Consider the following 27,848-nt stretch of genomic DNA (forward strand, 5'->3'; position numbering starts at 1 on the left):
AATGAGCAAGCAGAAATCCCCAGGAAGAGGTGAAAGAGGATTAGTTCCTGCTGTGGCGGTAGTGACTGGCAGAGGGCCCTAGTAGCAAGCCTGAGTACCACGGAGACTAAAGAAAAAGTCAAGGTTGGGGTGCTTAGCCGTTAAGTGTCTGCCTTTGGCTCAGGTCATGATCCCAGGGTCCTGGGATCGAATCCTGCATCAGGCTCCCTGCTCAGAGGGAATCCTGCTTTTCCCTCTCCCGCTCCCCCTGCTTGTGTTCCCTCTCTCGCTGTGTCTCCCTCTGTCAAATAAATAAAACTTAAAAAAAAGAAAAAGTCAAGGTTTACAAATGTAGATGGCAATGGGACAGAGCAGGAAGGTGGAGTGAGAAGGAAGAATCAAAGACAACTTTCAAGTTTCTCTGATGCCATTCACAAAGAGAGAACATAAGAGGCCATTTTAAAGAGCTCTAAGTTGGGGCGCCTGGGTGGCTCAGTCGTTAAGCGTCTGCCTTCGGCTCAGGTCATGATCCCACGGTCCTGGGATCGAGCCCCGCATCGGGCTCCCTGCTCTGCAGGAAGCCTGCTTCTCCCTCTCCCACTCCCCCTGCTTGTGTTCTCTCTCTCGTTGTCTCTCTCTGTCAAATAAATAAGTAAAATCTTTAAAGAGCTCTAAGTTAATAAATACTGATTTACCATGGGATTGAAATCCTAGATTCTATTCCTATTAGTTTTCTTTGTTAGCCACTGGTGAATGTTGTTAATTGGGCATCATGGAATCCAAAAATGAAAACAGCATTTACCACAATGTCCTGCATTAGACAGGACAGGATACTTACGGCTCCATATATGATGTGGTTTCAAGCAACTGAATGAAGGCTTACTGATGAGGGAACAGAAGGCAAGCTTAGGACAAAGCCGAAGCTGGCACCCTACACCCCTCCCCCCACACTTTGGGATATATGTGACATTCCTCAAGCACTCCTGGCGGCCCTAAAGGAAAAACAAATGGTTAACTGATAGAGACCACAGTCCTGCAGGACAGGAGTCTCCCTCAGTTTACAAATGTCCTAGAGAGGGGCACCTGGGTGGCTCAGTTGTTAAGCGTCTGCCTTCAGCTCAGGTCATGATCCCAGAGTCCTGGGATCGAGTCCCACATCGGGCTCCCTGCTCCGCGGGAAGCCTGCTTCTCCCTCTCCCACTACCCCTGCTTGTGTTCCCTCTCTCGCTGTGTCTCTGTCAAATAAATAAATAAAATCTTAAAAAAAAAAAATGTCCTAGTGATTTACAAGGAAGAAGCTTTCTTATCAATAGCCTAACTTCCAAGAGACCCATAACTCAGTTTCCTGAAGCCCTAATATCACCCTCTCCTCCATAAAATTAAGGGAGGCTGAGGCAGAAGGAAATGTAAATAAAATTGAATTTCTTTTGAACCTGAAGCCCATTGACAAGGACGTGTGATAGGAGGAACGTAACATTCCTCCAGGAAACTCCCAACTGTCTTCATATTAGTGCCTATTAGAGGGAAAAACAACCTTGGCTTGACAGTAACCAGGCCTCCAGTATCCTGAGAGTCTTTAGCATATGACAGTCCTTCTGGACACCCCCTTTTGTCCTCACCTCCCCAACTCCTGAGTATATAATCAGCCACTCCTCAAGACCACAGGGCAGCAGCTCTTTCTGCCCACGGGTTCTGTCCCCGTGCTTTAATAAACCACCATTTTGCACCAAACACGCCTCAAGAATTCTTTTTTGGTCGTCGGCTCCGGACTCCACCTAACTGAACCTCACCTATATTCCAAAACTGCATCATTACCTCACGTAAGACCACTTTCAAATAAGATATTTAGTCCACAGGAACTTCCAACCTGCTGAGTCAGATCACACAAAAATATATACTTCAGGGGCACCTGGGTGGCTCAGTTGGTTGAGCGACTGCCTTCAGCTCAGGTCATGATCCTGGAGTCCTGGGATCGAGTCCCACATCGGGCTCCCTGCTCAGCAGGGAGTCTGCTTCTCCCTCTGACCCTCCCCCCTCTCATGTGCTCTCTCTCTCTCTCATTCTCTCTCTCAAATAAAATAAATAAAATCTTTAAAAATATATATATATACTTCATTTTGAATGGATGGATGAAGACAGATTGCTGCAGCATGGAAGAACTGTAATCTTATACCTCTGATAATAAAAGAATTCTGCTTTACTTAGGTTTAGAAAAATTTCTCAATTTTATTTCTGCCACTTACCCAACTTAATTAATAATTTATTTTTCCAAAACCCTAAAAGTAAAAAGAAAAAAAGATATGAAAATTTTAGTACAATGATCTGGCCTCAAACAAAAACACAATCACTGAGATATCAGTAATGAAAGCAAGAAAGCAGACAGTATAAGGCTTTTTTGATGTTTTACAAGGGCTAATTGTAGCTGTTTCCTCTTATAATCAATGTTTGTAGCTGTACTCAGGGATCAGAACTTATGTAAGCTACTATTCTGTTTAGACAGTACCACAACAGGAAGAAGGTAAGCAGGTTTGGAGTCAGAGTTTATAATCCAATAAAAGTCCATATAGAAGACTCTAGTAAGTATATAGTTCAGAAACAACCACCATATAACTCCCTTCTCAGACTCACCTGAATACCATAATAATGTAGAATATGAGACATATTTCATAAGGTATTTCATTTCAAATATATTTAGGGCAATTCTAGAGCCTCTTTCCAGTCACGATTTGCTTATATAATCAACTAATTTATTTCCAATTCAATTAAAGTGATATTTGAGTATGCCCTTTATAGCAGGCCCTGATATACTTCATGGGCATTTGGGAAATCAGCAGGCCAGAAGTTCCCACTGATGAATAAAACTTGGTTCTTGCCCTCAAAAAGCTCATGCCTAGGAGAAAATAGGTAAGTAAACAGTCACTGTACACTAAAGCTTGGGCAGAAATAAGCCTAGCATACCATGAAAACTCATAGATGGCACATCCAATCCTGTTTGGGACACTGATGGGAATGGAATCAGGTCAGGGAAGGATTCACAATGATGATGTCCGGTGTGAAGATTTTCTTAAATGTTATAAAAATCTGAAATACTGTCCTTATTAAATAATGATCTGGATTGGGAAAGTAATTTCTCTCATTACCAAATAGGAGATTGAAACTTCCCGATATTCAGTAAGAAAAATGTTAGTATAGAGATTCTACAACTTAAAAATGGGTTTATATTCCCAAGGTCTGTAAAGTAATGGTTGGGAAAACTGAAGCACATTTTCTCTGATTAACACTACTATGAAATATTTGTAAATTCTCTGGGTGGTTCTACCCCCAAGCCTACTTAGCCATATAATATGATAAAATGCTATTTGTGATGAAATTCAGCTATTAACAATGTAGTTCAAGTGATTAACACAGAAAAGTGAATTTGAAGTGATTTTAATATATCTTGAACCATGGTTCTTAAGCTTAAGGAAAAGCTGATTTAATTAAAGGGGTGAGAAGGATTAAATGAACAAATCACTCATGTATTTGTGCTAAGCACTTTACAAACATTATCTAAATTTAATCCTCCTAATGATCTGAGCTATATTTTCTTTTTTTAAATTTTCTTAATAGAATGAAGATAGAAGGATATAAATAGGGCACAAGTTCATCTTTGCACATTGTCAATAATTACAGTTTTAAAATCTCATTTCTATATTCCACAAATCTATGGCTCTTCCTTCCCTACTAAATTCAGGGTGGACAATTTTAAACTATTGGAAACATCATGTGTCCACTGTATTAGAGTATCATTCATTCATTCATCAAATGTTTACTGAGCTCCTGTGTGCTAATCACTTTGGGGCAAGTAAATAAAACACAGGAGTTTACAATTAAATTAGAGAAAACTAAACAAGTAGATCGCAATGTAGTTGTTAGGAGAACAGATAAAATACTGTATATATACAGTATTATCAAAAGTAAGATGAACTATAATTTTACGTAACACTAAGAAAAAAGCTACCAATTAAAATAAGACACACCTGACCACTTAGAATTCACTTTAAATTGCTTACTTACACTGATTCAACATATATCATTTATGGGTATAAATAAAGGAAAATGAGAGTTTTCCTCTCATTAAGTATTAATGAGGGAATATTTCTCTTAAAATATTTCTAACCAATTTCTTCATACTGAAGGTTCTATTCTCTTTTTTTTTTTGCATGTCATTCATGATTTCTTTTTTATTCCTTTTTTTTTATTCTTATGTTAATCCCCATACATTACATCATTAGTTTTAGATGAAGAGTTCTATTCTCTTTTGAATCACTTTGACTTATATAGTCGTCTGTGCCTCACAAGAACATTAGTAATGGAATGTTTCTTAAAATTTAAACACCAGCTCATATGCTGACTTTACCGTTATGTGGAGAGCTGTATTACTTTTTGAATCTAACTTTAGGAATAATGCTTAACTCACCTGATTGAATACCCACTCCTTCTCACAACCAGTCAGTTTTTAGTGGTTAAGAGAGTACTCCACTTTTGTCTCCAGGATTTTCTTCCAAGCTACCAACACCTACTTTGCAAGTTTTGATGCTGGTTTTGGTGTCTGCTCATACAAGTGGAGAGAACCAAGACAAGGCTGTTACTTGACCAACAGCGATTGTTTTTTGTGTTTTTTAAAAGATTTTATTTATTTGACAGAGAGAGAGAGAGACAGCAAGAGAGGGAACACAAGCAGGGGGAGTGAGAGGGGGAGTGAGAGAGGGAGAAGCAGGCTCCCCGCTGAGCAGAGAGCCCAACCCAGGGCTCAATCCCAGGACCCCTGGATCATGACCTGAGCGGAAGGCCAGCGCTTAATGACTGAGCCACCCAGGTGCCCCAACAGCAATTGTTAAGACACTATCATTTTAAATACAAAAAGAAATGTATCTTAGAATTCATAAATTATAGTAAATAGGTTTCCATTATCTAGTTTTATAACTTAATGATTCTACGTATACATTATCTCTTTTCAAAAACAACTAGCCTTATTGATAAGGCTAGTATTACCCACATTAAAATTTTCAAAAAGTTTTTATTGAAGTATAATTAACATATAATGTTATATTTAGTATTGCCCACATTTTAAGAAAATAAAGTCAAGCTTATACTAGTTAAGTAGTATGTAGTAAAGCCAGAAAGGGAATCCTAGTTTGTTGATTTAAAACCTATATTCTTTCTACTACAGCAGAAGTACAAAATAAATAGTATTGATATAGGGTTGGCAAACTATGGCCTACAGGCAAATCCAGCCATTGCCTGTTTTTGTATGGCTCATGAGCTGAGAAAGGTCTTTACATTTTTAAAAGCTAGGAGAAAAGAAAAAAGAATAATATTAAATAACATTAGAAAATTACATGAAATTCAAATTTCAGTGTCCACAAGAAAAGTATTGTTAGAACACAATCATATTCAATTACATATTGTCCATGGCTGCTCTCACCATACTCAGCAGAGCTGAGTAGCTGCTACAGAAACTATACTGCTGGCAAACCATAAAATGGTTACTATCTGGCCCTTTACAGAAAAGTTTGCCAATCTTTGGTATAAATGATAGGACAGAAAGGACAGAAAATGGAAAGATCACTGCAGGCTGAATGGTCAAGAAAAGCTTTAGGATCTCATTTTAAACAAATGTTGTGTGCCACATGTCCATTAAATGAAATCTTATAAAAACATTTACCTAACTATGCTACTGTAGAAGATGCAAAGAAATAAAAACAAAGGCCCCTGCACTTCAGACCTTCCATTTTATTGGGGTTAAAAAACTTACCATAAAATAAAATTATGATAATTAATTATGGTAATTGCCAAATTATATTACCATAAAAATTATGATAAATTTTATGTAACAATTAAAAAAATGCAATACCAAGTACTAATGCCCAATAATTGACAAGTGAGTAGAAATGACAAAAAGTGCAACAGAGCTCAGAGAAGGAATAAAACAAGTGAATGAGCTAGAATAGTCCGAAAGAACTTCATGGATTTTGTAGGACTAGAAAAGTGAAATGGGACTCATTGCAAGTAAAATAAACTTGGCAGTTAGTAAGTTCAAGAAACATTTAGGGAACTACCATTGCCTGGAACATGAGGCTTTAACAGTAGATAGACTGCTTGCTCTGATCCCTACACTTTAGTTAGAGTCACCAATGTGCAGGTATCATCTCCTTGGAAAACAGTCTTCACTCTTAGAGAATAAGGGATAAATTGAGCAAGGGCAAAAAACCCAATCCTATAAAATGCAGGTTTTCCATAAATAATTGCTAATTGACACTTTTTCTCTTATAGTAATAAAATTGCTTTCAGGTTTGGGGAATCACAAAAGAAGACATAAATTGTTATAAAATAAAACCAAAACCAGACATAAATCTTTCCATGTAAGAGACTAACTGGGGATGCCTGGGTGGCTCAGTCTGTTAAATGTCTGCCTTCGGCTAGGGTCATGATCCCAGAGTCCTGGAATTGGGTCCCACTTTGGGCTCCTTGCTTGGCGAGGAGCCTGCTTTTCCCTCTGACTGCTGCTCCCCCTGTTTGTACTCTCTCTGACAAATGAATAAAATCTTAAAAAAGAGAGAGAGAGACTAATTGCAGGCATCAGCTTCAACCATATGAGTATTTTAAATTTCAAATTAAGACAAGGTATTTGGAAGCACAACACAATTTGCCTAAGTGCTGGTGCTAAAATAAAGTATAGATTCCATCATTTCATGAAGTGAAACAGCTTTCAGAAGAAAGGGAATATAAGTTTAGTTATGCCATCTTCATGGAACTGGTGAAGAAACAAGATTGTTCTTACAAAATGAGGCCAAATAGGTCTAAGACAGGTCAGCACTTAAGTAGCCAGCATGCTTGAAAACAGGGAAATTAAGATACAACTTCTCCCCTTAAGAAGCTCCCAGTCTTAAAAAAAAAAAAAAAAAAAAAAAAAAAAAAGAAGCTCCCAGTCTTGAAGAGTAGTCAGTCAACCAATAATTACAAGTCAGAAGGGGAAGTGTTATACTACAGAAGGCTATGGGGGCAGAGATGTGCTGCTTGCCTACTAGGTGATGATGCTACTAGGAGATCTGACCACCACCAACAAAACTATATGATTAACTGCTCAGGAAAAAAAGAAGCAGAGGGGAGAATAGGAGGAAGGGAGGAAAATTTTTCCCTGCACATTTAGAGAACAAGGAATAAGAGAAGTTGTATGTTTTGAAGTGAATGTCTCAAATCCAAATAGGCATAATAATTTCAACATCTACTAGGCTGTTTCAATCTGTTAAGGGAATTATGAATGAGTCACGAGCTGCACAGTAGCAGTCCTAGTCACTGTTGTCACAAATTCTCTAGTCTAGGAGTCTTGTAGTGGAGGCAAAATACTGAAGTTTAATTGCAGCCAGCTATTTAAATCAAGGCATCACTGCTTTAAAAAAAAAAAAAAAAGTCTTCATAAGGAACACTTTGAAGGGAATGGAAAGAAGGTAACCAGATGGCTGTCTGGGTTGCGGCAGTTTGGAGTGTTTATCACTAGTGATAAGGGCATGTTATTAAAGCAGCAGAGTTAAAGATTCTAAAAACTACACACTGGATCAGACTATTAGAGATCATCTCACCTAAATCTTGCTTTATGGAAAGGAATGATTTATTAGCTGCCTATTATGTGTCAAACAGAATTGAGTTCTGCAAGGAAAGTTTCCCCATTTTAAAGACAAGGAAATACAGTCTCAAATGTAAAATGATTTGCCCAGAGCCACTTTCAGTAGCACTGGAGCTTGGATTTAAACTCAAGTGTATGTCTGGTTCCAAAATGCTCTTTCTACTACACCATGATAGTGAGTCCCAGAAAGAGGAAAGATAAATTGACAAGAGCCACATGGCTTATTAGCAACAAAGACAGGATTTCCACTTACACCCAGAAAAAGTCCATAGCAAAGAACACACATAGATGCATGGTGGAAAAGGAGTGATAGTAAACAACTTCAGCCTTCTCCTATGGTTTGGATGACTGGAATTTTCAACATAACTTCTTTCTTTTTTTTTTGAAGATTTATTTATTTATTTGAGAGAGAGTACATGTACGCATATGTGCATGCAAGAGTGGGGGGGGGCGGGGGGGGCAGAGGGAGAGGGAGAGAGAGACTTTGAGCTTGGAGCCCAATGCAGCGCTTGATCTCACGACCCTGAGATCAGGACCTCAGCTGAAACCAAGAGTCAGACGCTTAACCTACTGAGCCATCCAGGTGCCCCCTCAACATAACCTCTTATTCAATCATCAAAATTTATTGGTAGTATGTGCTTGGAACTGGTTGTCAAAACTATATTTTGAAGAACATTTAAGTGTGGCATACAGTTTTTAAACAGCACTATTAATTAAAACTTTCTTCTCTGAAAAAAAAAAAAAAAACAACTAATTTATGACATGAAGGAATAAGTTTTCCCTAACCAACCAGAAGTGTTTTCTTCAATCTGACATCAAGTAACGTAACGTAATGAGGGCTCATTACATTTAAAAACAAAATCCAATTATCCAGTTTTGCAGACACTAAGAAGAAATAGATTTGCTAGTAATAAGCCTAGCAACAATGGAAAAAGGGACATTTACTCAGAAGTGCTCAGGTCAAGGGGCTCAAACCTGGCACAAGGTGGAAAGGGAGAAAAGGGGGAGAGAAAGAGATCGATTACTTCTATACCTGTGCTGCAGTGAAAACAGCAGAGAATGTGCAGTCAAAAGATCAGTCTCCCCCACTTGCTAACATCAGGCCTTGGATTACATGCCCTTTACTGTCTACTCTAGACATTCCTCTCCACTTCTCACCACTATTTCCTAGCAGAATTTCAGATTGTTTTAGTAGCTAGTGGAGATACCTTGTTATCCTTCCTCCAGCCCAAGGGAATGAATGAGAATTGGTCTAAACCGGTCATAGTAATTCCATTCCCTACTGCCAGTGATTGGTCTTAGGATGCAAATGTAAACCAGTCTGGACAATGAAACTTAAGGGAAAAATTGGCTGGGGAATTTCCCTTTCCAGAAACGAAAGTAAAAAAAAGACAAGCTTAGCTAGGAAGAGGCCTTTGCTTCTGTTCCTTCCTTTGTTATGTGGAAAAATGGAATAAAGATAAGATGAAAGTAGAGTTGCAGCAGCCATCTTACAACCAAAAGATGACAAGCAAGAAAAGGAAAATCCAACATTTCTAAGGATGGCAAAATTAAGGATGCACGGGGTCCTTAATGATATAGTTGCATGACTAAATCAACTCTGGAATTTCCTATTAATAATAAATATCCTTTTGGCTTAGAGCACAGTAAATTGTTAACAGCAAATACGAGGGCGCCTGGGTGGCTCAGTTGGTTAAGCGACTGCCTTCGGCTCAGGTCATGATCCTGGAGTCCCGGGATCGAGTCCCACATCGGGCTCCCTGCTCAGCGGGAGGTCTGCTTCCCCCTCTGCCCTCTTCCCTCTAGTGCTCTCTGTCTCTCATTCTCTCTCTCTCAAATAAATAAATAAAATCTTTAAAAAAAAAAAACAAAACAGCAAATACAATTATTTCACATTAATGTAATACTGCTAATTTGAATTTGGGGAGTTTTGTAGGTCCAACTGTATTTAAATAGTATTATCTATTGATTTTTTTAATTATATAAGAGTAATATGGTATTTACTTATACATAAAGAATTTATCCCTAGTTTTATTTTGTACATAATTGACATTACATTAGATATAACTTAGGCCAATACTTGGCATCTGAAATATTTTTCCTTCAAAAGGGATTCATACACATTGAAAGACATCATATTTCCTCAGAAAAGACTCAACATCATAAAAACATTTATTCTAAGTTAATTTACATATTTAACATAATCCCAATAAAAATACTCTGAGGACTTTTTTTTTCTGGTACTAGTTTGATTAGAACCTTTATTTGTGTATTACTCAGCCATAAAAAAGAATGGGATCTCGCCATCTGCCAACAACATGGGTGAACCTAGAGTATTATGCTAAGTGAAATAAATAAGACCGAGAGACAAATACCACATGATTTCACGTATATATGGACTCTAAAAAACAAAACAAATGAATAAACAAACAAGAAGCAGAAAAAGACCCATAGATAGAGAGAACAAACTGATGGTTGCCAGAAGGGAGGGGAATGGGGAGATGGGTAAAATGGGTATGGGGAATGGGAGATACAGGCTTCCAGTTATGGAATGAAAATGTCATGGGGAATAAGAGGAACAGCATAGGGAATATAGTCAATGGTACTATAGCATTGTATGGTGATGGATGGTAGCTACACTTGTGTTTAGCATAGGATAAAGTACAGACTTGTGGAATCACTATGTTGTACACCTGAAACCAACATAACATTGTGTGTCAACCAAACTTAAAAAAAAAAAGTTTATCTTAAAAGAGAATGAGGGGTAAGCTACCCCTACCATCTCCTAAAACATATAAAAAAATGCCTCTGTAATTAAGGTGTAGTAATGGCACATAAATAAATAGGCAGGCTAATAGGAAAAAAAAGAAACGTAACAGATCCAAATCTATGTGAAAATTTGGTACATGATAAAGGCATCATTTTTTTAAAGATTTTATTTATTTGAGATGGAGCGAGAGAGCAAGAGAGAGAAAGCGAGCACAAGTTGGGGGGGCAGAGGGAGAAGCAGACTCCCCGCTGAGCAGGGAGCCCGATGCAGGGCTCGATCCCAGTACCCTGGGATCATGACCTGAGCTGAAGGCAGACGCTTAACTAACTGAGCCACTCAGGTGCCCCAAGACATCATTTTTTAAACGATTTTTATTTATTTATTTGAGAGAGGGGGGAGGGGTGGACAGAGAGGGAGAAGCTGCCTCCCCGCTAAGCAGGGAGCCTGACTCAGGGCTCGATCCCAGGACCCTGAGATCATGACCTGAGCTGAAGGCAGACGCTTAACTGTCTGAGCCACCAAGGCGCCCCAGTTTGGCAGTTTCTTAAAAAGTTAAACACAATTTATCATATGACCCTGCAATTCCATTCTTAGATTTTACGCAAGGGAAATCCAAACATATTTCCACAGAAAGATTTGTATGTGAACGTTCATAGCAGCATTATTCATAAAAGCAAAAAAATGGAAACGACCCAAGTGTTCAGCAACTGATAAGTAAAATTTGGGATATCTATACAATGGAGTATCAGTCAGCAATAAAAAGGTGTGATGTACTGATAACATGCTACAACATGGATGAATCTTGAAAACATACTAAGTGAAAGAAGCCAATCACAAAAGGCCACTTAGTGCATGATTTCATTTATATGAAATCTCCAGAATAGGCAAATCCTTAAAGACTGAAAATAGATTAGTGGTTCCCAGGGAATGGGGTAGGGGGAAGTAACTGCTAGCAGGTATGTAGTTCATGCAATAATGAAAATATCTAAAATTAGTGAAAATGACTGTACAACCATGAATTTACTAAAAACCACTGAACTATATACTCTTAAAGGGTAAATTCTATGCTATGTGAATTTAAATTTTTTTTGAAAAAGATTTTATTTATTTATTTGACACAGAGAGAGAGAGAGAGAGAGAGAGATCGCAAGCAGGGGAGTGGCAGGCAGACAGAGAAGCAAGCTCCCAGCTGGCAGGGAGCCAGATGCAGGGCTCGATCCCAGGATCCTGGGATCATGACCTGAGCCAAAGGCAGACGCTTAACCGACTGAGCCACCCAGGCGCCCCTGAATTTTAATTTTTAAAAACCTAATAAGTAACAAAAACAGAGATCCTAGGATTTGTAACTCAATATGTGAGCTTGAGCAAGTCACTTCACTTTGTCCTTTATTTTTCCATTAGTGTGAATAGCTCCTTAAAGCCTTCCTAAGAGGCCTTATATCATTATAAATTTAAGAAGTTGAATGAAGGACTATCTAATCAGATATGAGTAATATAAAGCTTACAGGGAAAAAGCTGACATCATAAAAAATTGAAAGGCGAGCTTCTACTTCATAAAGAATAAGCCTTTCTCACAGTTCTCAATATAACATAATTTATTAGTTGTCATTCCTTAAGAGCTTGTGTGTCAGGAAGCATAAGTGCTTTGCGTGTATTATCTCATTCTCACAGAACTCTAAAGTAAGCAGAAATTAAAAGAAAAAAAGACTATGAGAGGTTAAATGACTTGACCAAAGTAAATACACAAGCTGGGCTTAAAAACTCAAATCTTTTATCACTTTTTTTTTTTTTTAAAGATCTATAGCACTTTAAACAACAATTTCTATACCAAGGTATAACAAGAGCAACAATGGACTAAAAATCTGAAGTCTGGGTTTGAATCCTGTTTCTGCCATTTGATGATTCTGTGCTTTTAGGCAAATCAAAGAACATTTTAGTTTTCTCATTAAGAGAAAATATTAATCCCTGCCCTAATGTATCTCATAAAATAATACAAAAAGGCACTAATATATCTTTCAGTTAAAGTTCTGTAGAAATGTTAAGGGGTAACTACAGAAATGTAGTACTATTGATAAACCAAAAACATGTTGAAAAACGAATGTTTTTTTTTTTTTTTTTAAGATTTTATTTATTTATTTGACAGAGAGAGAGAGAGAACAAGTAGGCAGAGAGGCAGGCAGGCAGAGGCAGAGGGAGAAGCAGGCTCCCCGCCGAGCAGGGAGCCCGATGTGGGGCTCGATCCCAGGACCCTGGGACCATGACCTGAGCCGAAGGCAGTGGCTTAACCGACTGAGCCACCCAGGTGCCCCGAAAAACGAATGGTTTTAATAATCTATATAGTTTCTCTAACGGTAACATGTACTAAAGCAGTGATTTTTAAAACATACTCCTCTCAAGCACACCCAGGTACTGTAGACTGAATGTTTGTGTCCAGCCCCAAATTCATGTTAAATCCTAACGTTCAATGTGATGGTATTTGGAAGTGGGCCTTGGGAGGTGATGAGGTCATGAGAGTATAGCCTTCATGAATGGGATTACTGCCCTTAGAAAACATGCCACAGAGCTTCCTTCCTCCTCTGCCATGTGAAGACACAGCAAGAAGACTGCCATCAATGAACCAGCATGTGGTCCCCACTGGACACAGAATCTGTCGGCAGCTTGATCTTGGACTTCCAAGCCTCCAGAAATGTGAGAAATGCATTCCTATTGTTTATAAGCCAACCAATGTATGGTATTTTTGTTATGGCAACTCTAACACACTAAGATACCAGTTGTAAGTAGGGATCACAAACCAAAGCAGCTTTTTTTTTGTAAAAAATCTTTAATAAAAAAGTTCAAAACCACTGTTTTTGGCATCATCTACTGGCTTCTATCAAGGAACAGTGAAACCAGGATTTCAGGCCTTAACCCAAGAAAAAGTGCGGTGTTTTGAGACTAAACAGCAATTGAATCCTGGTTCTGCCACATACTAGTTGGGTGACCTTTAATCTCAGTCTGAATTTCCTTATAAATGCAGAGAAATATCTACCTTGCAAGGTTGTGATCAGATTAAATAAACATACATAAAGCTATTACTACAATGACTGGCACAAAGTACCTACTTGGGAAAAGAAAATGACTGTTGTTATTACATTACAATACAATAATAATAGATATTATTACATATCTAGCAATATTCTGGAGTTACTAAGTTAATTTGAAAAACTAAATTATGGAAACTCAAGGAAAATCATAAACTCAAAACCACTTTGAATATGCGAACACATCTAAATAAGGTTTAGTGAAATTAAAGGCGAGAGATTATGAATTGAAAGAGTTGAAAGAGTAAGTCATATAAAAGACTGTCAAAGGAACAGGTCCAACTTGAGAGTAAGAGATGGGGAAATGGAAAAAGATGGGTAGATAAGAAAAATGCAAATGAATAAAAGGAGAAATAAAGAACGATGCTTTAAAATTGAAGTGAGACTTCATAAATCAAGACTGAGGAAAGGCTGAATGCTAGAGTATTTGCAAAGAAATAAGACGCACAACTCAAATTAAGTATTGCCAGGATAACAACTATGAATCCAAAAAACATAATGGGTCTCAGAGACTCAAGTCTTAGTCTTTAATGGCCCTACCACTAAGCTTCTACTACCTTAGTATGAAGATTTGAGTTTTCTTTTTTTTTTTCTTAAAGATTTAATTATTTATTTGAGAGAGAGAGAGAGCACAAGTGGGAGAGGTAGAGGGAGAAAATCTCAAGTAGACTCCACACTAAGCATGGAGCCCAACTCGGGGCTCCATCTCATGACCCTGAAACCATAACCTGAGCTGAAACCAAGAGTTGGGTGCTTAACCAACTGTGCTACCCAGGCACCCTGAGTTTGTTTTCTTATTTATTAACAAAAAATATTCAAATGAAAGCTCTTTTTCTAGGGCAGGGAGAGAGTCTATGTTACCACTAACTTTAGACTCAGCTGAGGCTTGCCTATGTTCTAGTAAGGAAATAGAAAAGAAAAACATAGGAAAACAAGCCACTTGAGGAGCACATAAAATTCACCAACATAGCTCTTCTCTTCACAATATTATAAAGAAGGATTTTTCTAAAGAACTTTATTTTCTAGGATAAGCAGTTAACAAAGCAGACCAAAACATCTATTTAAGGAGGGTAAGTTACCAAAAATTATACAATCTTCTAATCAGCAGATTTTCCCTTTATTTTCTCTTAGTGTTTTTCTTTTCAGTTCTCATCTTCAGAGAACTTATTTCAACAAAGTGAGAAGCTGAGCTCTAAACCTAGCTGTAGCATGTATAGTTATTAAAAAGCTAATATTTTTATATATTTTTACAGAAGAGTGCTGGTATACTAAAGGACCAACTTTTAGTTTAAGAAAGGCAGCAATTAAGACACATACCAACAATAAATGTTACATTTATTTTTATACTCCAGGTTAATTTTCCCAAATAATCTATCATGGATCAGTTCCCAGATCCTCCTTATTCATGTTACAGTCTTACCTTTCTGTCTTCTAAAGCCAAAACAATCTCCATTTTACCTTATATGAGGCCTTCTACTACCTCTTTCCATTGTGCATCCAACATCTATCTTCTGTTAAGGTTTTCTCACATTTCTACTGTGTATCATAGTCAGGTCTCCAATTCTTAATTTCCTCCCCTGGTTTTTTCACACACACCCCCCCCCCCAATTCTCACCAGCTCTCTACCCTACTGTTTTAATTTATGGGATTCTTCTTTCTCTTTATTCCAAGTACCTTCTTTCACAGTACTGCATCTCTTATCCTCATCTCCTTTTTGATCAGTTTTTGTACGTATTACTTCTTTAGAAACTAAGGTTTCTCCTCTCTAGTCTTTACTCCAAGTCTATGTATCAACCCATCTCTAAAATCCCAAATACACCTTTTTGACTACCTCATACCTATTCTTTCTACCCCTTTTCTCTTTACAGTCACTAGTCTCCAGAATACTATTTGATACTACAAATACCCCTCAAAAAAACCTGCCTATTCAATTCCCTCTGCTTTCTAGTAATTACCTCTCCCATGTTCAACTCATACCCATCTCTCCTACACCTGAGTACCCCCTAATCTGGCACAAGCCATTCAACAACCTAAAATTCCCCAAACCTATCTCTTCAACAAAGCTCCTCCTTTCCCAGTAAATGGTTTTCCCCAAAACATTTTAACTGGCTACTCTGAATGCTTCATTAATTCTGAGTCTTATCAAACCAGTATATACCTTCCATCAGACTTATTTGCCTGGCAAAAATCAACTGCCCAAATATTCTCTTTAAGCTTCCCATACCTTATCTCTGCAGCACTTTCATTCACTAAACCCTGTTCCCAGTCTTTTCTCCATCTCTAGTCCATGGTCACTCTCTAAGCACCTCATCCTCCTCCCCCCTCAGCACATTCCTATTACCTTTAACAGTCTACTTGGCTATATTCTCCATCTTTTCTTAGCCCTGTTTTCAAGCTTTCTCAGTTCTCCCATAAGAGATCTAATCTCCTAATCATCCCCTCACTCTCTGAATCTGCCTCTTAGACCTCTAGGAACTCTCTCTACAACCTTCTGCTCCCTGAATCATGGAACACTACATCAAAAGCTAATGATGTAATGTATGGTGATTAACATAACATAATAAAATAAAATAAAATAAAATAAAATGAAATAAAATAAAAGAGGCACTAGAACCTTCTGCTCCCTAGTTTTCTTTCCTTCAACCCTGCCTCAGGTGTTCTCATTTCCCTCAGCTTTTCTTCTTCTTTTTTTTTTTTTTAAATCTTATTTATTTGACAGAGAGTACAAGCAGGGGGAATGGTAGGTAGAGGGAGAAGCAGGCTCCCGCTGAGCTGAGAGCCCCACGTGGGGCTCGCTGGATCCCAGGACTCTGGGATCATGACCTGAGCCGAAGGCAGACCGCGCTTAACCGACTGAGCCACCCAGGCACCCCTCCCTCAGCTTTTCTAATATCTAGTTCTTTCAGTCTTCTTACTACTCCCAAATCTTTCCCTAGTTGTTCCCCTAATTCCCCTCAACTTTTCTCTCAGTCATTCTCCATTTCCCTCAACCCTCCCCGACAGATATTCCCCGACTTTTGTCACCTCTACTACCTTTCCTCAAACCTCCTCCATCAGTTCTTCTGGAGGTGCCTCCTACATCTCTTAAATTATCCTCTCAGCTTTCTCAATCTGCCTCATTCCCTCCTTCCTTCAATACTACGTCCTCAAATTTCCATCGACTTGGCGCCTCCCCTAGTTCCCAAATTCGCCTTCAACATCATCTAAATGCCTCCAGGCCGCCGCCAATATTCTCTCCCATCCTTAGCTTCCCTTGCCATGGCGCTCTAAACGCCCAGAGACACCATTCTCCAATGGCCGGGGCCTAGCCTCTAGGGAAAAGGGGTATGGGTCACGTACCCCATTCGCATCTTGGCTCCGCTCTGACTGCCCCCGCTGCCGGGGAGAGGTGGGCGAGAGGGCAGGCGGCCGAGGTGCATGCTCTTCTCGAGGGCCGACATGAAGGGAAGGCCTCACGTAGACAAACAGTAGCCTAAGCTTCGTCCCACGCCAAGTGCGGCCCAACCGGTCACAGCTCGCTCCCCTAGCGACGCCCAGTGCCTTTGGACAGCACCCAGCTACCGGCAGCACCGCCCACCGCCCACCGGCTCCGTAAACTCCACCCCCTCTCCTCAGCCCTTCCACCGGAAGTGCGCAACAGCCCTCCACAAAGTAAGCTGGGTAACGGAGTTTACGGTTCTCTCAGACCCCAGGCGGAGACCTCATTGACCCTCGCCGGAAAGACAAGCCCTCCTAAAAGCAATGCACCCTGGGCAATGAAGTCCTCAAAGGGCGTATCCCTTTGCGCTTGCGCTGCTGGAGGCGACAGCGGCGAAACTCGGAGAGGTAGTGTAGCAGAGCATGCTGGGTGTTGTAGTCTATTTGCGGGAAGAAGTCTTGGCGCCTTTCCTTCTCACAGCTTCTCGCAGACTGTTACAGGAAGAGCCGCTTCTTCCTGCTTCCCAGACTGCCCGGCGGCTCCGGTTGCCGGGGAACGCAGGCGCCTTGGGAAAGGATGGCGGGAGGCTACGGCTTAGGTACTGGAGCGGGAGTTCAGTTGGTGAAGAAGAGCTCTGGCTCGTCATGAAACAACGAAAAGGCCAGGGGCCTGTAGGCGTCCGTGGCCGCAAGAAAAGAGGTAACCTGAGGGACCAAAGATTGAGGAAAGAGTAATAAGGCGGAGTTAGGGGAGCAAGGTGTAAAGAATTCTAGGGAGACTCACACGCGCCTGTAAAAAAGTGGGGAGAAGGGAAGAAAGGGGGAAACAACCAAGGAATCAAAAGGTTAAAAGAGAAGGCAATTGGCCGTCCAACGAATGAAAAGGAAATAGGGGCTGAAGTGGGGGGGACAAAACGGGCAAATAAATGGGGCGAAGTGAGGGCTAAAAGGTACAGGCAGAACGTTTCTAAAGAAAGGGAATAAAAAATACTAGGAATTTTTTAACTTTTTAAAGTGAGATATAACGTTGTCTTAGCTTTAGGTTGTACAACATGATTGGATATTCGTATATATTGCGAAATGATCACCACAGTAAGTCTAGTTAGCATCCATCATCGTACAATTACTAAAAATATTTTTTCTTGTCATGAAGAGAGACAGAGCGAGAGAGGGAACACAAGCGGGGAGAGTGGGAGAGGGAGAAGCAGGCTTCCCACAGAGCAGGGAGCCCGATGCGGGGCTCGATCCCAGGACGCTGGGATCATATCCTGAGCCCAAGGAAGACGCCCAACAACTGAGCCACCCAGGCGCCCTGTCTTGAAAATTTTTAAGATGTAAAATTTTTAAGATCTTTTAGAAACTTTCAAATATATAATAAGTACATTATTAACTATAGTCACTGTGCTGTACGTTACATCCCCATGACTTAGGAGTTTGTTATTTTTTTTGAGATTATTTATTTACCAGAGAGAGAGGGAGAGAGAGAGAGAGCGAGAGTACAAGCAGGGGGGCGGCAGGCAGAAGGAGAAGCAGACTCCCCACTGAGCAAGGAGCCCGATGCAGGACTCGATCCCAGGATTCTGGGATCACCACCGGAGCCAAAGGCAGACGCTTAACCGACTGAGCCACCCAGGCATCCCAGGAGTGCTTTTGGTAACAAAGTTAAATGTGTGTTTGTGTGTGGGAAGGTATACCTTTGGAGTTCCACATGGACTGGAAGACACATAAGTTGGAGAGGTGGTATGTCAATAATTCTAATAGGCAAGGATCATGTTTTATATGTTACTGAATCCCTAAGAACAAGCACAAAGCAGGAGTTGGTAGATATTGGCTGAATGAGTCAAACCTGAGACAGTCATGAAGCATGAAGGCAGGAGTTGGGAAAGATAGTTGTGGAGGAGAGAGGAAGAAAGAGTGGAGAGTGACAAGGTGTGGTAGTGTTGGAGTGAGGGTGAAGGCATGAGAATCTGAAGGATTTGAGAGGATGAAAGAGTGTGTAGCAAGAGGACCTTATCAGGATAGTAGGCTTAAGAAGAAACGTGCTCACCAGAAGAGTAGGGAAATGTTAGCTGCAGAGAGAACAGTCGCCCTAGTAACCCAGGACAGATCAAGAAACTGGAAATTGAATCTTTATAGGGCTGCCTCCAAAACAAACAAACTGTGTGTGACTTTGCCTTTTTACATTATAGGTAAAGTAGTATTAGGAAGAGTGATAGTACATTAGGCCATTGGATTGAGACTGAATCTACAGTCTGGAAATGAATCTTATCCAAGCTGTTTAAAGATAACTAAGGCAGTTCTGAGGCAGTACCTTTCCTGCCAGGAATGATGGGAGGATATGAAATAGAAGCATGGGTATATTCAATGCTGGTGCTCCCTATGCCAAACCAATCAAGCATATTTGGTTGATAGGAGGAAAATAAAAATAAAAATAACTTAAGAATGTCCTTCTTGCTGTACCATGTATATATATATACAATAATGCTCATATACACACCTGTGTATTATTTTTATATTGAAACTAGTTATCCAGAAGGATTACGGTTTGTCATCTTGAACTATAGAGCAGAGAAGATGTTCACTTTAGAAATCCAAAGACTGACTTACATAGGTCTCCTGATCTGATAGACTCCAGTATATTTTCTTCTTGTTAGGCGTGACCACTCTCCAAGTGAAAAGTAAGAGGAATAGAAAGGTGTGTGTAATGTGGGAAGGGTTTCTTTTTTTTTTTTTTAATTCCAGTATAGCTAACATACAGTGTTAAATTAGTTTCAGTTGTGCAATATGGTGATTCAGCAATTCTATATATTACTCAGTGCTCATCATAAGTGTACTCTTTACTCCTCATCACCTATTTCACCCATCCCCCCACCTCTCTGGAAACCATCAGTTTGTTTTCTATAGTTAAGAGTCAGTTTCTTGGTTTGTCTCTCTTTTTTTCCTCCTTTGTTCATTTGTTTCTTAAATTCCACATGAATGAAATCATATGGTATTTGTCTTTCTCTGATTTATTTTGCTTAGCATTTTACGTTTAGCTCTATCCATGTTGGACATGGCAAGAGTTCATTCTTTTTTATGAGTGAATATTCATATTCACATATAGTTTCTTTTTTTTTTAAGATTTTATTATTTATTTGACAGAGATACAGCAAGAGAGGGAACACAAGCAGGGTGAGTGGGAGAGGGAGAAGCAGGCTTCCCATGGAGCAGGGAGCAAACTGAAGGCAGACGCTTAACGACTGAGCCACCCAGGATCTCTCATATACAGTTTCTTTCATTTTTTTTTTAAGATTTTATTTATTTATTTGACGGAGACACAGCAAGAGAGGGAACACAAGCAGGAGGAGAGGGAGAAGGAGGCTTCCCATGGAGCAGGGAGCCCAATGTGGGGCTCGATCCCAGGACCCTGCGATCATGACTTGAGCCGAAGGCAGACACTTTTTTTTTTTTTTAAAGATTTTATTTATTTGACAGGAGAGACACAGCGAGAGAAGGAACACAAGCAGGAGGAGTGGGAGAGGGAGAAGCAGGCCTCCCACTGAGCAGGGAGCCCGATGCGGGGCTCGATCCCAGAACCCTGGGATCATGACCTGAGCCAAAGGCAGATGCTTAATGACTGAGCCACCCAGGCGTCCCTCATATGTAGTTTCTTAAATCTCCTCTAAGTCATGATTAGGAGATAACTATGAATGGAAGACAGTCAAGGTCATTAAAGGAAAGTTTTATATAAAGTCATTAAATGCCTTGTTTACATTTATTATCTGTCTGAAATCCAATAAATATTATAAAAGCCAGTAAATATTCTGAGCCCAGTACTGTACTAAAAAATAGTGGCAGAATCTGAAGATGATAGTGTCTGTCTTCATTGACTGAATGATGTTGGCAGGAAGGAAACTACACAGTTTAAGGTGGTCTTTATTGAAATGCTAAGTCGTATGGTATAGACTTAATATTTTGAGCATTGAGTGAAGGGAGTCGTTGCTGTTTCATGTTTAGTGATGGTTTTAAAGTAAGAGAGGTAAAGATAACATATCTTGAAACCTGGATATTGCAATAATAAAAAACAACACTATTTGGAAGAAAAATTTCAGCTACTTTTGAGATTTTAAAAACCTGTGTACTGTATCATAATGCTCCTATTTTTGAAATGGTATCTGTTTTAATTGAAGTATACTTGACATACAATGTTACATTAGTTTCAGGTGTACAACATAGTGATTCCACAAATCTATATGTTATACTATGCTCACCACAAGTGTAGCTACCATCTATCCCCATACAACATTATTATAATACCATTGGCTATATTCCTTATGCTGTACCTTTTATCCCCATGACTTATTCATTCCATAATTGGAAGCCTGTATTTCCCATTCCCCTTCATCTATTTTGCCCATCCTCCCACTCCTCTCCCCTCTGGTAACCATCAGTTTTTCCTTGTATTTATGGGTCTGTTTCTGCTTTTTATTCGTTTAGGTTCCACCTGTAAGTGAACTCCTATAGTGTTTGTCTTTCCCAGTCTGACTTATTTCATTTAGCATAATACCCTCTAGGTCCATCCATGTTGTTTGAAAGGCAAGATGTCATTCTTTTTTTTATGGCTGAGTAATATCCCATTGTGTACATACACTACATCTCTTTTATCCATTTATCTATCAATGGATACTTGGGTTACTTCCACATCTTGGCTACTGTAAATAATGCTGCAATAAACATAGGGGTGCATATATCTTTTCTAATTAGTGTTTTTTTTGTTCTTTGGGTAAATACCCAGTAGTGGAAATTACTGGATCGGGGCACCTGGGTGGCTCAGTCATTAAGAGTCTGCCTTCGGCGCAGGTCGTGATCCCAAGGTCCTGGGATCGAGCCCCGCATCAGGCTTCCTGCTCCGTGGGAGGCCTGCTTCTCCCTCTCCCACTCCCCCTGCTTGTGTTCCCTCTCTGGCTGTGTCTCTCTGTCAAATAAATAAATAAAATCTTTAAGAAAAAAAAAATTACTGGATCATATGGTAATTCTATTTTTAATTTTTTAAGGAACATTCATACTGTTTTCCACAGTAGTTACACCAATTTACATTCCTACCAATGGTGCATGAGGGTTCTTTTTTCTCCACATCCTTGCCAACACTTGTAGTTTCTTATCTTTTTGATTCTAACCATTCTGACGGTGTAAGGTGATATCCCATTGTGGTTTTGATGTGCATGAAATGATATCTTTCGAATAAAGAGGAGTTTGTTTTAGCATGTCTTAAGTTGGTATTATGTGCTTTACTTAGAATAACCTGAATCAGACTCTGAATACTAATTAGTTATCAAGGTGGCTTAAGTGACCAGGTAGGTTATTCTATGGTCTGGTTTGCCATTTACTTCTCATGTATTAAAATACATAGGATAGGGGCACCTGGGTGGCTCAGTCGTTAAGCGTCTGCCTTCGGCTCAGGTCATGATCCCAGGGTCCTGGGATGGAGCCCCGCATCGGGCTCCTGGCTCAGCAGGAAGCCTGCTTCTCCCTCTCCCACTCCCCCTGCTTGTGTTCCCTCTCTCTCTGTCTCTCTATCTGTCAAATGAATAAATAAAATCTTTAAAAATAAAATAAAATACATAGGATAAACATTCTCTCTCTTTAGTAGAGACTAAAATGTGCATTCTCATTCAAAAAGCAGGTTATGTTTCTATATTTAGTCTAAAGTTTAACTTAGTGTTTTTGGATTCCTCCACAGGTTTGAGTGACATTTCTCCATCTACAAGCCTACCACCACTGGTTGAAGGCCAGCTACGCTGCTTTCTGAAACTTACTGTCAATAAGGTCATATGGAAGATTGCAAAGCCTCCCACTTGTGTACTTGTCCGAGTGAGGTGGTGGGGAGAAACATCAGATGGAACCCTATTTTGTCCTAGGGACACATTGCAGACTGAACCAAAAGCTGTGAGAACGACTACACGTTATGCTGTTCGCTGTGGTCCAAAGCAGTTTACCTCTTATCTAACTGGTATGTTTTTGCCTTATTTTACCTGCAGGCCTAATAAACATGTATTATGTTGTTATCAGTAGGTGTTATTGTGTACATAGTATTTATGGCTTTGTTAATTACTGAGTGAAAGAAGTTATTTATAATAGCCCTTTATTGAGAGTATACTGTGTGCCAGCAGTTGATACATATTATTTCTAATCCTTAATAATCCTGCAAGAAAGACATCTTCTCTGTTTTATAGGCAATGAAACTGAGGTTCAGAGATGAAATGAATACTCTTTAAGGTTATAGTTGATAAATGGCAAAAGTAGGATTTGAACCAGTTTATGTCAGACACCAAAACTCATACACTTTCACCACATCATGCTTCTTTAAGTAATAACTGTAGTCTCTTCTGGGACTTAGATTATGCTCAAGGAAAGAGTTTATATATACGTACATATGTGTTTGTGTGTGTGTATATATATGTATATATATAGTATATATATAAAATTAAAAGTTTATATAAAAGTATATATGTGGGCGCCTGGGTGGCTCAGTCGTTAAGCATCTGCCTTCGGCTCAGGTCATGATCCCAGGGTCCTGGGATCGAGTCCCACATCGGGCTCCTTGCTCAGCGGGAAGCCTGCTTCTCCCTCTCCCACTCCCCCTGCTTGTGTTCCTGTTCTCGCTGTCTCTCTCTGTCATATAAATAAATAAAATCTTAAAAAAAAAAAAAAGATTAAAAAAAAGTATATATGTATTAGAATTTATATATATAATATATAATGTATAATATATAATTTTTATATATAAATTTATATATATAATGTGTGTGTATATATATATTACATATAGTATGTATGTATATAAATTTTACTAATAGTGCAAGATAACACATGCTAAATGAGTGGGTTAGTGAATTAATAATATAGGTTTTCAGAGCAGGGAATGATCCCTTTACAGGAAACCAGGAGCCAAGATTTCTTCATTTCTGTTCAAGGAAAGCGTTCTAAATGTACTGTATTCTCTATTCGGGTCAGGTTTTCACATAAACACATTTTGGATGGTGGGGTTATTTATCAAATCAATCCAGTTCAAGTCATTAAAAATTAAGTATCATGTAAACATTGTTAGTCTAAGAATATTAGAGAGTCAGAGTTGAAATAAATGTTAAACTGTCCTTAAGAAGCTTATATTGTATAAAAATTTTGAAAACCTCAAGATATAAAGAACAAAAAATTCAGTCACTCAAAAGATACCTATTGAGCACTTAGCATGTGGTAGTCATTGTGCTGTAGACACTGTGGGGAACTATAAAAATGAATCAACTTAATCAGAATGGTATCTAATTCTAACTAAATTCACAGAGAATTTTAGTTATAATACTAGGTAGGAAGTGATAAGTACTATTATAGGATACCCGTAGATACTCTGGATACAATAAACCGAATTTAACAAATGAAGAGTAAATAAAAATTCTTCGGTAAGAGAGGAGATATCTATTAATATGATAATCAACAGATCAGACATTTATTTGAGCATCCTGTGGTATAATAAAGAATGCATTTGAACTTGAGATTGGTGTTATCAGCTGCAGGATTTGGGGGAAGTCCCTTTCCATTTCTGACTCCCCTTTTTTTTCCCTCATCTGTAAAATGGGATTAGATTGCTGCCCTTTCACCTTGCTTTTTCATGAAGAAGTAGCCTGGTTGAATGAGAAGAACATGGGCTTTGAAGTCAGTCTTGAATTGGAACTCTGGCTTCAGGATTGGATGGCTGTGTGCTGCTGAGATGTTCCTTAAGATCTTGGAGCCTCAGGGTCTTATTAACTAAATGGGGATAATAGCTACTGGTAGGAATTATTGAGAAGATTAAATGAAAAAAGTTGTGTGAAGTGATTGGTCCACTACTTGGCACACTGTAGGTGTGAGTCTTATAAAAATATAAAGTCTTGGGCACTGTGGGGAATGCGGAAACTGTAGATGTAGTCTCTGATCAAAAGGAACTTACAGATTAGTTGAAAAAACAAAACTGATATGTATGAAATAGTAGTAAGCAGTGCCAGACAGTAAGTAATTAAATGTCTGATTACTTGGCACATATAGTAAGTACCATATGAATATTCCAGGAAGTTATTAAGAGCTAAGTTTATCATAAGTTCTTAGGAAACCAGAATCCTACTTCCTGTTGTGCACTAATTGGCTGCTTGATTTTGAGCGAGCCATTTCATCTTCCTGGGCCTTTATTTTCCCATTATTAAATTGAAGGGGTTAACCACCAAATGGGTCAATATTCAAATTTTATGAATCTAGTTAGGAAAGAAGCTTTGTAGAAGGTAGGATTTGAATAGGAGATGGATGAGGTGAACCTTGTAAGTGAGGCCCAGCTGTGAACATGAGTATGATGTGTTTATTAGAAAATGAAGACACGGGCGCCTGGGTGGCTCAGTTGGTTGAGCGACTGCCTTCGGCTCAGGTCATGATCCTGGAGTCCCTGGATCGAGTCCCGCATCGGGCTCCCTGCTCGGCGGGGAGTCTGCTTCTCCCTCTGACCCTCCCCCCTCTCATGTACTCGCTCTGTCTCATTCTCTCTCTCTCAAATAAATAAATAAAATCTTTAAAAAAAAAAAAAATGAAGACACAAGAAATCAAACATTAGTTTACAAGATATGTTCTAACTGAAAACTTGGAAAAAGTATAACTATTTCTTAAGCTATGTGGTAGGTATTTGGTTTATTATTCTTTTATGTACTCTTTTGTATGCATGTTTCATTTGAAAGAAAATAAAGTGCATTGTTCTGGAAACCATGAGGAAGCAGCCGGTGACCAGCCTGGCAAAGCCAACACTGGGCCCCAGTCCTAAGTAAGCCACTACCAGGCTTTAGGAGATGCTAAGCTCATCAGAGCCCTTCCCGTCCCTGTAGGCGAGGCAGGCTGCAGCAAGCAGAAGCAATTGGGTTCTTTTATATCAAAACAGCAAAACACTGAAAAGGAAGTTGAGAGAACCCCACTCTTTAATAGCCAAGCCACACACAAGCCTTCCTAACACCCTGTAATCATTGCTAATTACATCAATGAATTTTTTTTCTCTGTGTGAGGCATTTGTCATTCTTCTCTAAAACTTTATTGTTCTTTTGATCATGGGTTCACTCTTTCCTAGCCCCAGACTCTTGTGGTAGGTGTGTGTTTTATTTGAAAATAAAATATTTTTTTTAAGTAAGGTTTTCTAATGTATACCCCTCTGCCTATTTCCAAAAAGAAAAGAAAAAGAAAGTAAATGAAAAATATCTGTGTATGTTGTAATTATTTCTGATTAGATATGGCTGTGCTGGTGCTGGAAGTAATCACCAAACTTGATCATCTTCCAATTGGTAGAGTTCAGATCAGTGGACTGGCCCAGCTTTCTCCAACCCATCACATCAATGGATTTTTTACCATTGTTTCACCAACATCCAAGAAACTTGGAGAACTCCAGGTAAAAATATTTTAATTCTTTTCTGCATATAATAAAATGTTTTCAGCACAAGTAGTTGAGTCTGTTTGTAGAATGGATAGGTACATGACTCCCATATATCATGCTAATTCCCACTTCGTGCCTTTGTTCATGTTTTTACCCAAAGACTATAATGTGTCTTTTTTTTTTTTTAAAGATTTTATTTATCTATTTGAGAGAGAGAGAATGAGAGAGAGCACATGAAAGGGGGGAGGGTCAGAGGGAGAAGCAGACTCCCTGCCGAGCAGGGAGCCCGATGCGGGACTCGATCCAGGGACTCCAGGATCAGGACCTGAGCCGAAGGCAGTTGCTTAACCAACTGAGCCACCCAGGTGCCCCGACTATAATGTGTCTAACTTATTCAAATCCTCTTAGTGCTTTATTGCTCATCTCAAGTGCCAAAAGTCTTTCACAGCTCCTACTGCATTCATCTTCTCTGTACTCTTTATTAAATTTATAACAATGATTATATAATCATTGTTCAGTTATAATCCTGCACAATCTCTAAAATTATGTATTAGTAGTCTCCCTTTAATTTCCCTTCTTTTTAGTTTCTAGATTCCCAGGGAAGCAGGACAGTGTTTTCTACTTTCTGTGTTTTTCCCACAGCTCCTAACATAGTGCCAAGCAGTAAGTGTTTGTTTGACTCATGTAAATGGTATCTTTGGTTGTTCATTCATTGATTTCAGCCTTCCTTTTTTTTTGATACATTATTATGTGCCACTAAGGATACAGAGATAAGAGATGATCTTTTCATGTAGTTTTCCAAAGTCAATGTAGGAGGAAATAGAAGAATAACAGGTAGAATGCAGCATGATAGGTGTTATGCCACGTCTATGTACAGGATGGTGGGGAAGAACATTGAAGGGTTCTTTCTAAGGGACACTCTTTGAGAGTGCTTCCTAGAAAGTTCTGAATATTCAAATCGCTTAGAAATTTCATGAGTTTTATACTTTGTCAAATATATTCTAAAATACAGAAATTTAAACAAGTACATAAGAAAATAGTTTTAAAAATATGAGAAAATATATACAGCATTACCAGATGTAATAAACTTATAAAACTACAAGCACAGGAATGGCTGGCTCAGTCAGAAGAGCGTGTTACTCTTGATCTTGGGTTCCTGAGTTGGAGCCCCACCGTTGGGTATAGAGATTACTTAAAAAGGAAAAAAACTATGAGCACATAATCGCATTGGTGGAACAGAATAGAGTCCAGAAATAATTCTGAGTTAAAGAACGTAACATTTTCTTTATTGTAATTATCATATTTATATATACATTAAATTTAAAAAGTGATACTTTATGCCGGTAACTTCATGGTGAAGTTGAGTCTGGCTTACTCCTGTTTTTCTGATAATGATATAAATTTGCATTAGATCTGCAAAACAGTTTGGCATTCTGTTTCAAGAGCTATAAAATTACCAGGCTTTAGGAGATACTAAGCTCATCAGACCCCTTCCCGTCCCTGTAGACGAGGCAGTTCAGTTAT

At 39.1% G+C, this 27,848-nt stretch overlaps 2 protein-coding genes across 7 annotated transcripts in view; one reads left to right on the forward strand and one right to left on the reverse strand.

The window, feature by feature from the left end:
• The window catches only part of PPME1 (protein phosphatase methylesterase 1), a 79,254-nt gene extending 62,161 nt beyond the window's left edge, over positions 1–17,093 (reverse strand). Inside the window, exons 1-2 of one of the 2 annotated variants that reach the window (XM_064576943.1) lie at positions 16,835–17,090; positions 2,223–2,255 (exon numbers count right to left, since the gene is read on the reverse strand). Coding sequence is in view for 1 of the 2 variants with exons in the window: in XM_064576942.1 (XP_064433012.1) it covers positions 16,835–16,935 (101 nt within the window). In the remaining variant the exon portion in view is untranslated. Of the gene's footprint in view, positions 1–2,222; positions 2,256–16,834 lie in introns of both variants that reach the window. The other variant, XM_064576942.1, reaches the window with a different exon arrangement.
• A 309-nt stretch (positions 17,094–17,402) lies between these two features.
• Positions 17,403–27,848, forward strand: part of C2CD3 (C2 domain containing 3 centriole elongation regulator) — a 146,568-nt gene continuing 136,122 nt past the window's right edge. For 3 of the 5 annotated variants that reach the window (XM_064576932.1, XM_064576935.1, XM_064576933.1), the window contains exons 1-3: positions 17,406–17,612; positions 22,632–22,901; positions 26,182–26,339. In XM_064576932.1, coding sequence (XP_064433002.1) covers positions 17,558–17,612; positions 22,632–22,901; positions 26,182–26,339 — 483 coding nt within the window. In that variant the 5' untranslated portion in view covers positions 17,406–17,557. Of the gene's footprint in view, positions 17,613–22,631; positions 22,902–26,181; positions 26,340–27,848 lie in introns of all 5 variants that reach the window. The other 2 variants (XM_064576936.1, XM_064576934.1) reach the window with 2 other exon arrangements.

This window comes from Mirounga angustirostris, unplaced genomic scaffold (genome assembly GCF_029215605.1).
Source record: "Mirounga angustirostris isolate CCGP_5_RB_7025 unplaced genomic scaffold, mMirAng1.0.hap1 SCAF_13, whole genome shotgun sequence".
NCBI lineage: Eukaryota > Metazoa > Chordata > Mammalia > Carnivora > Phocidae > Mirounga > Mirounga angustirostris.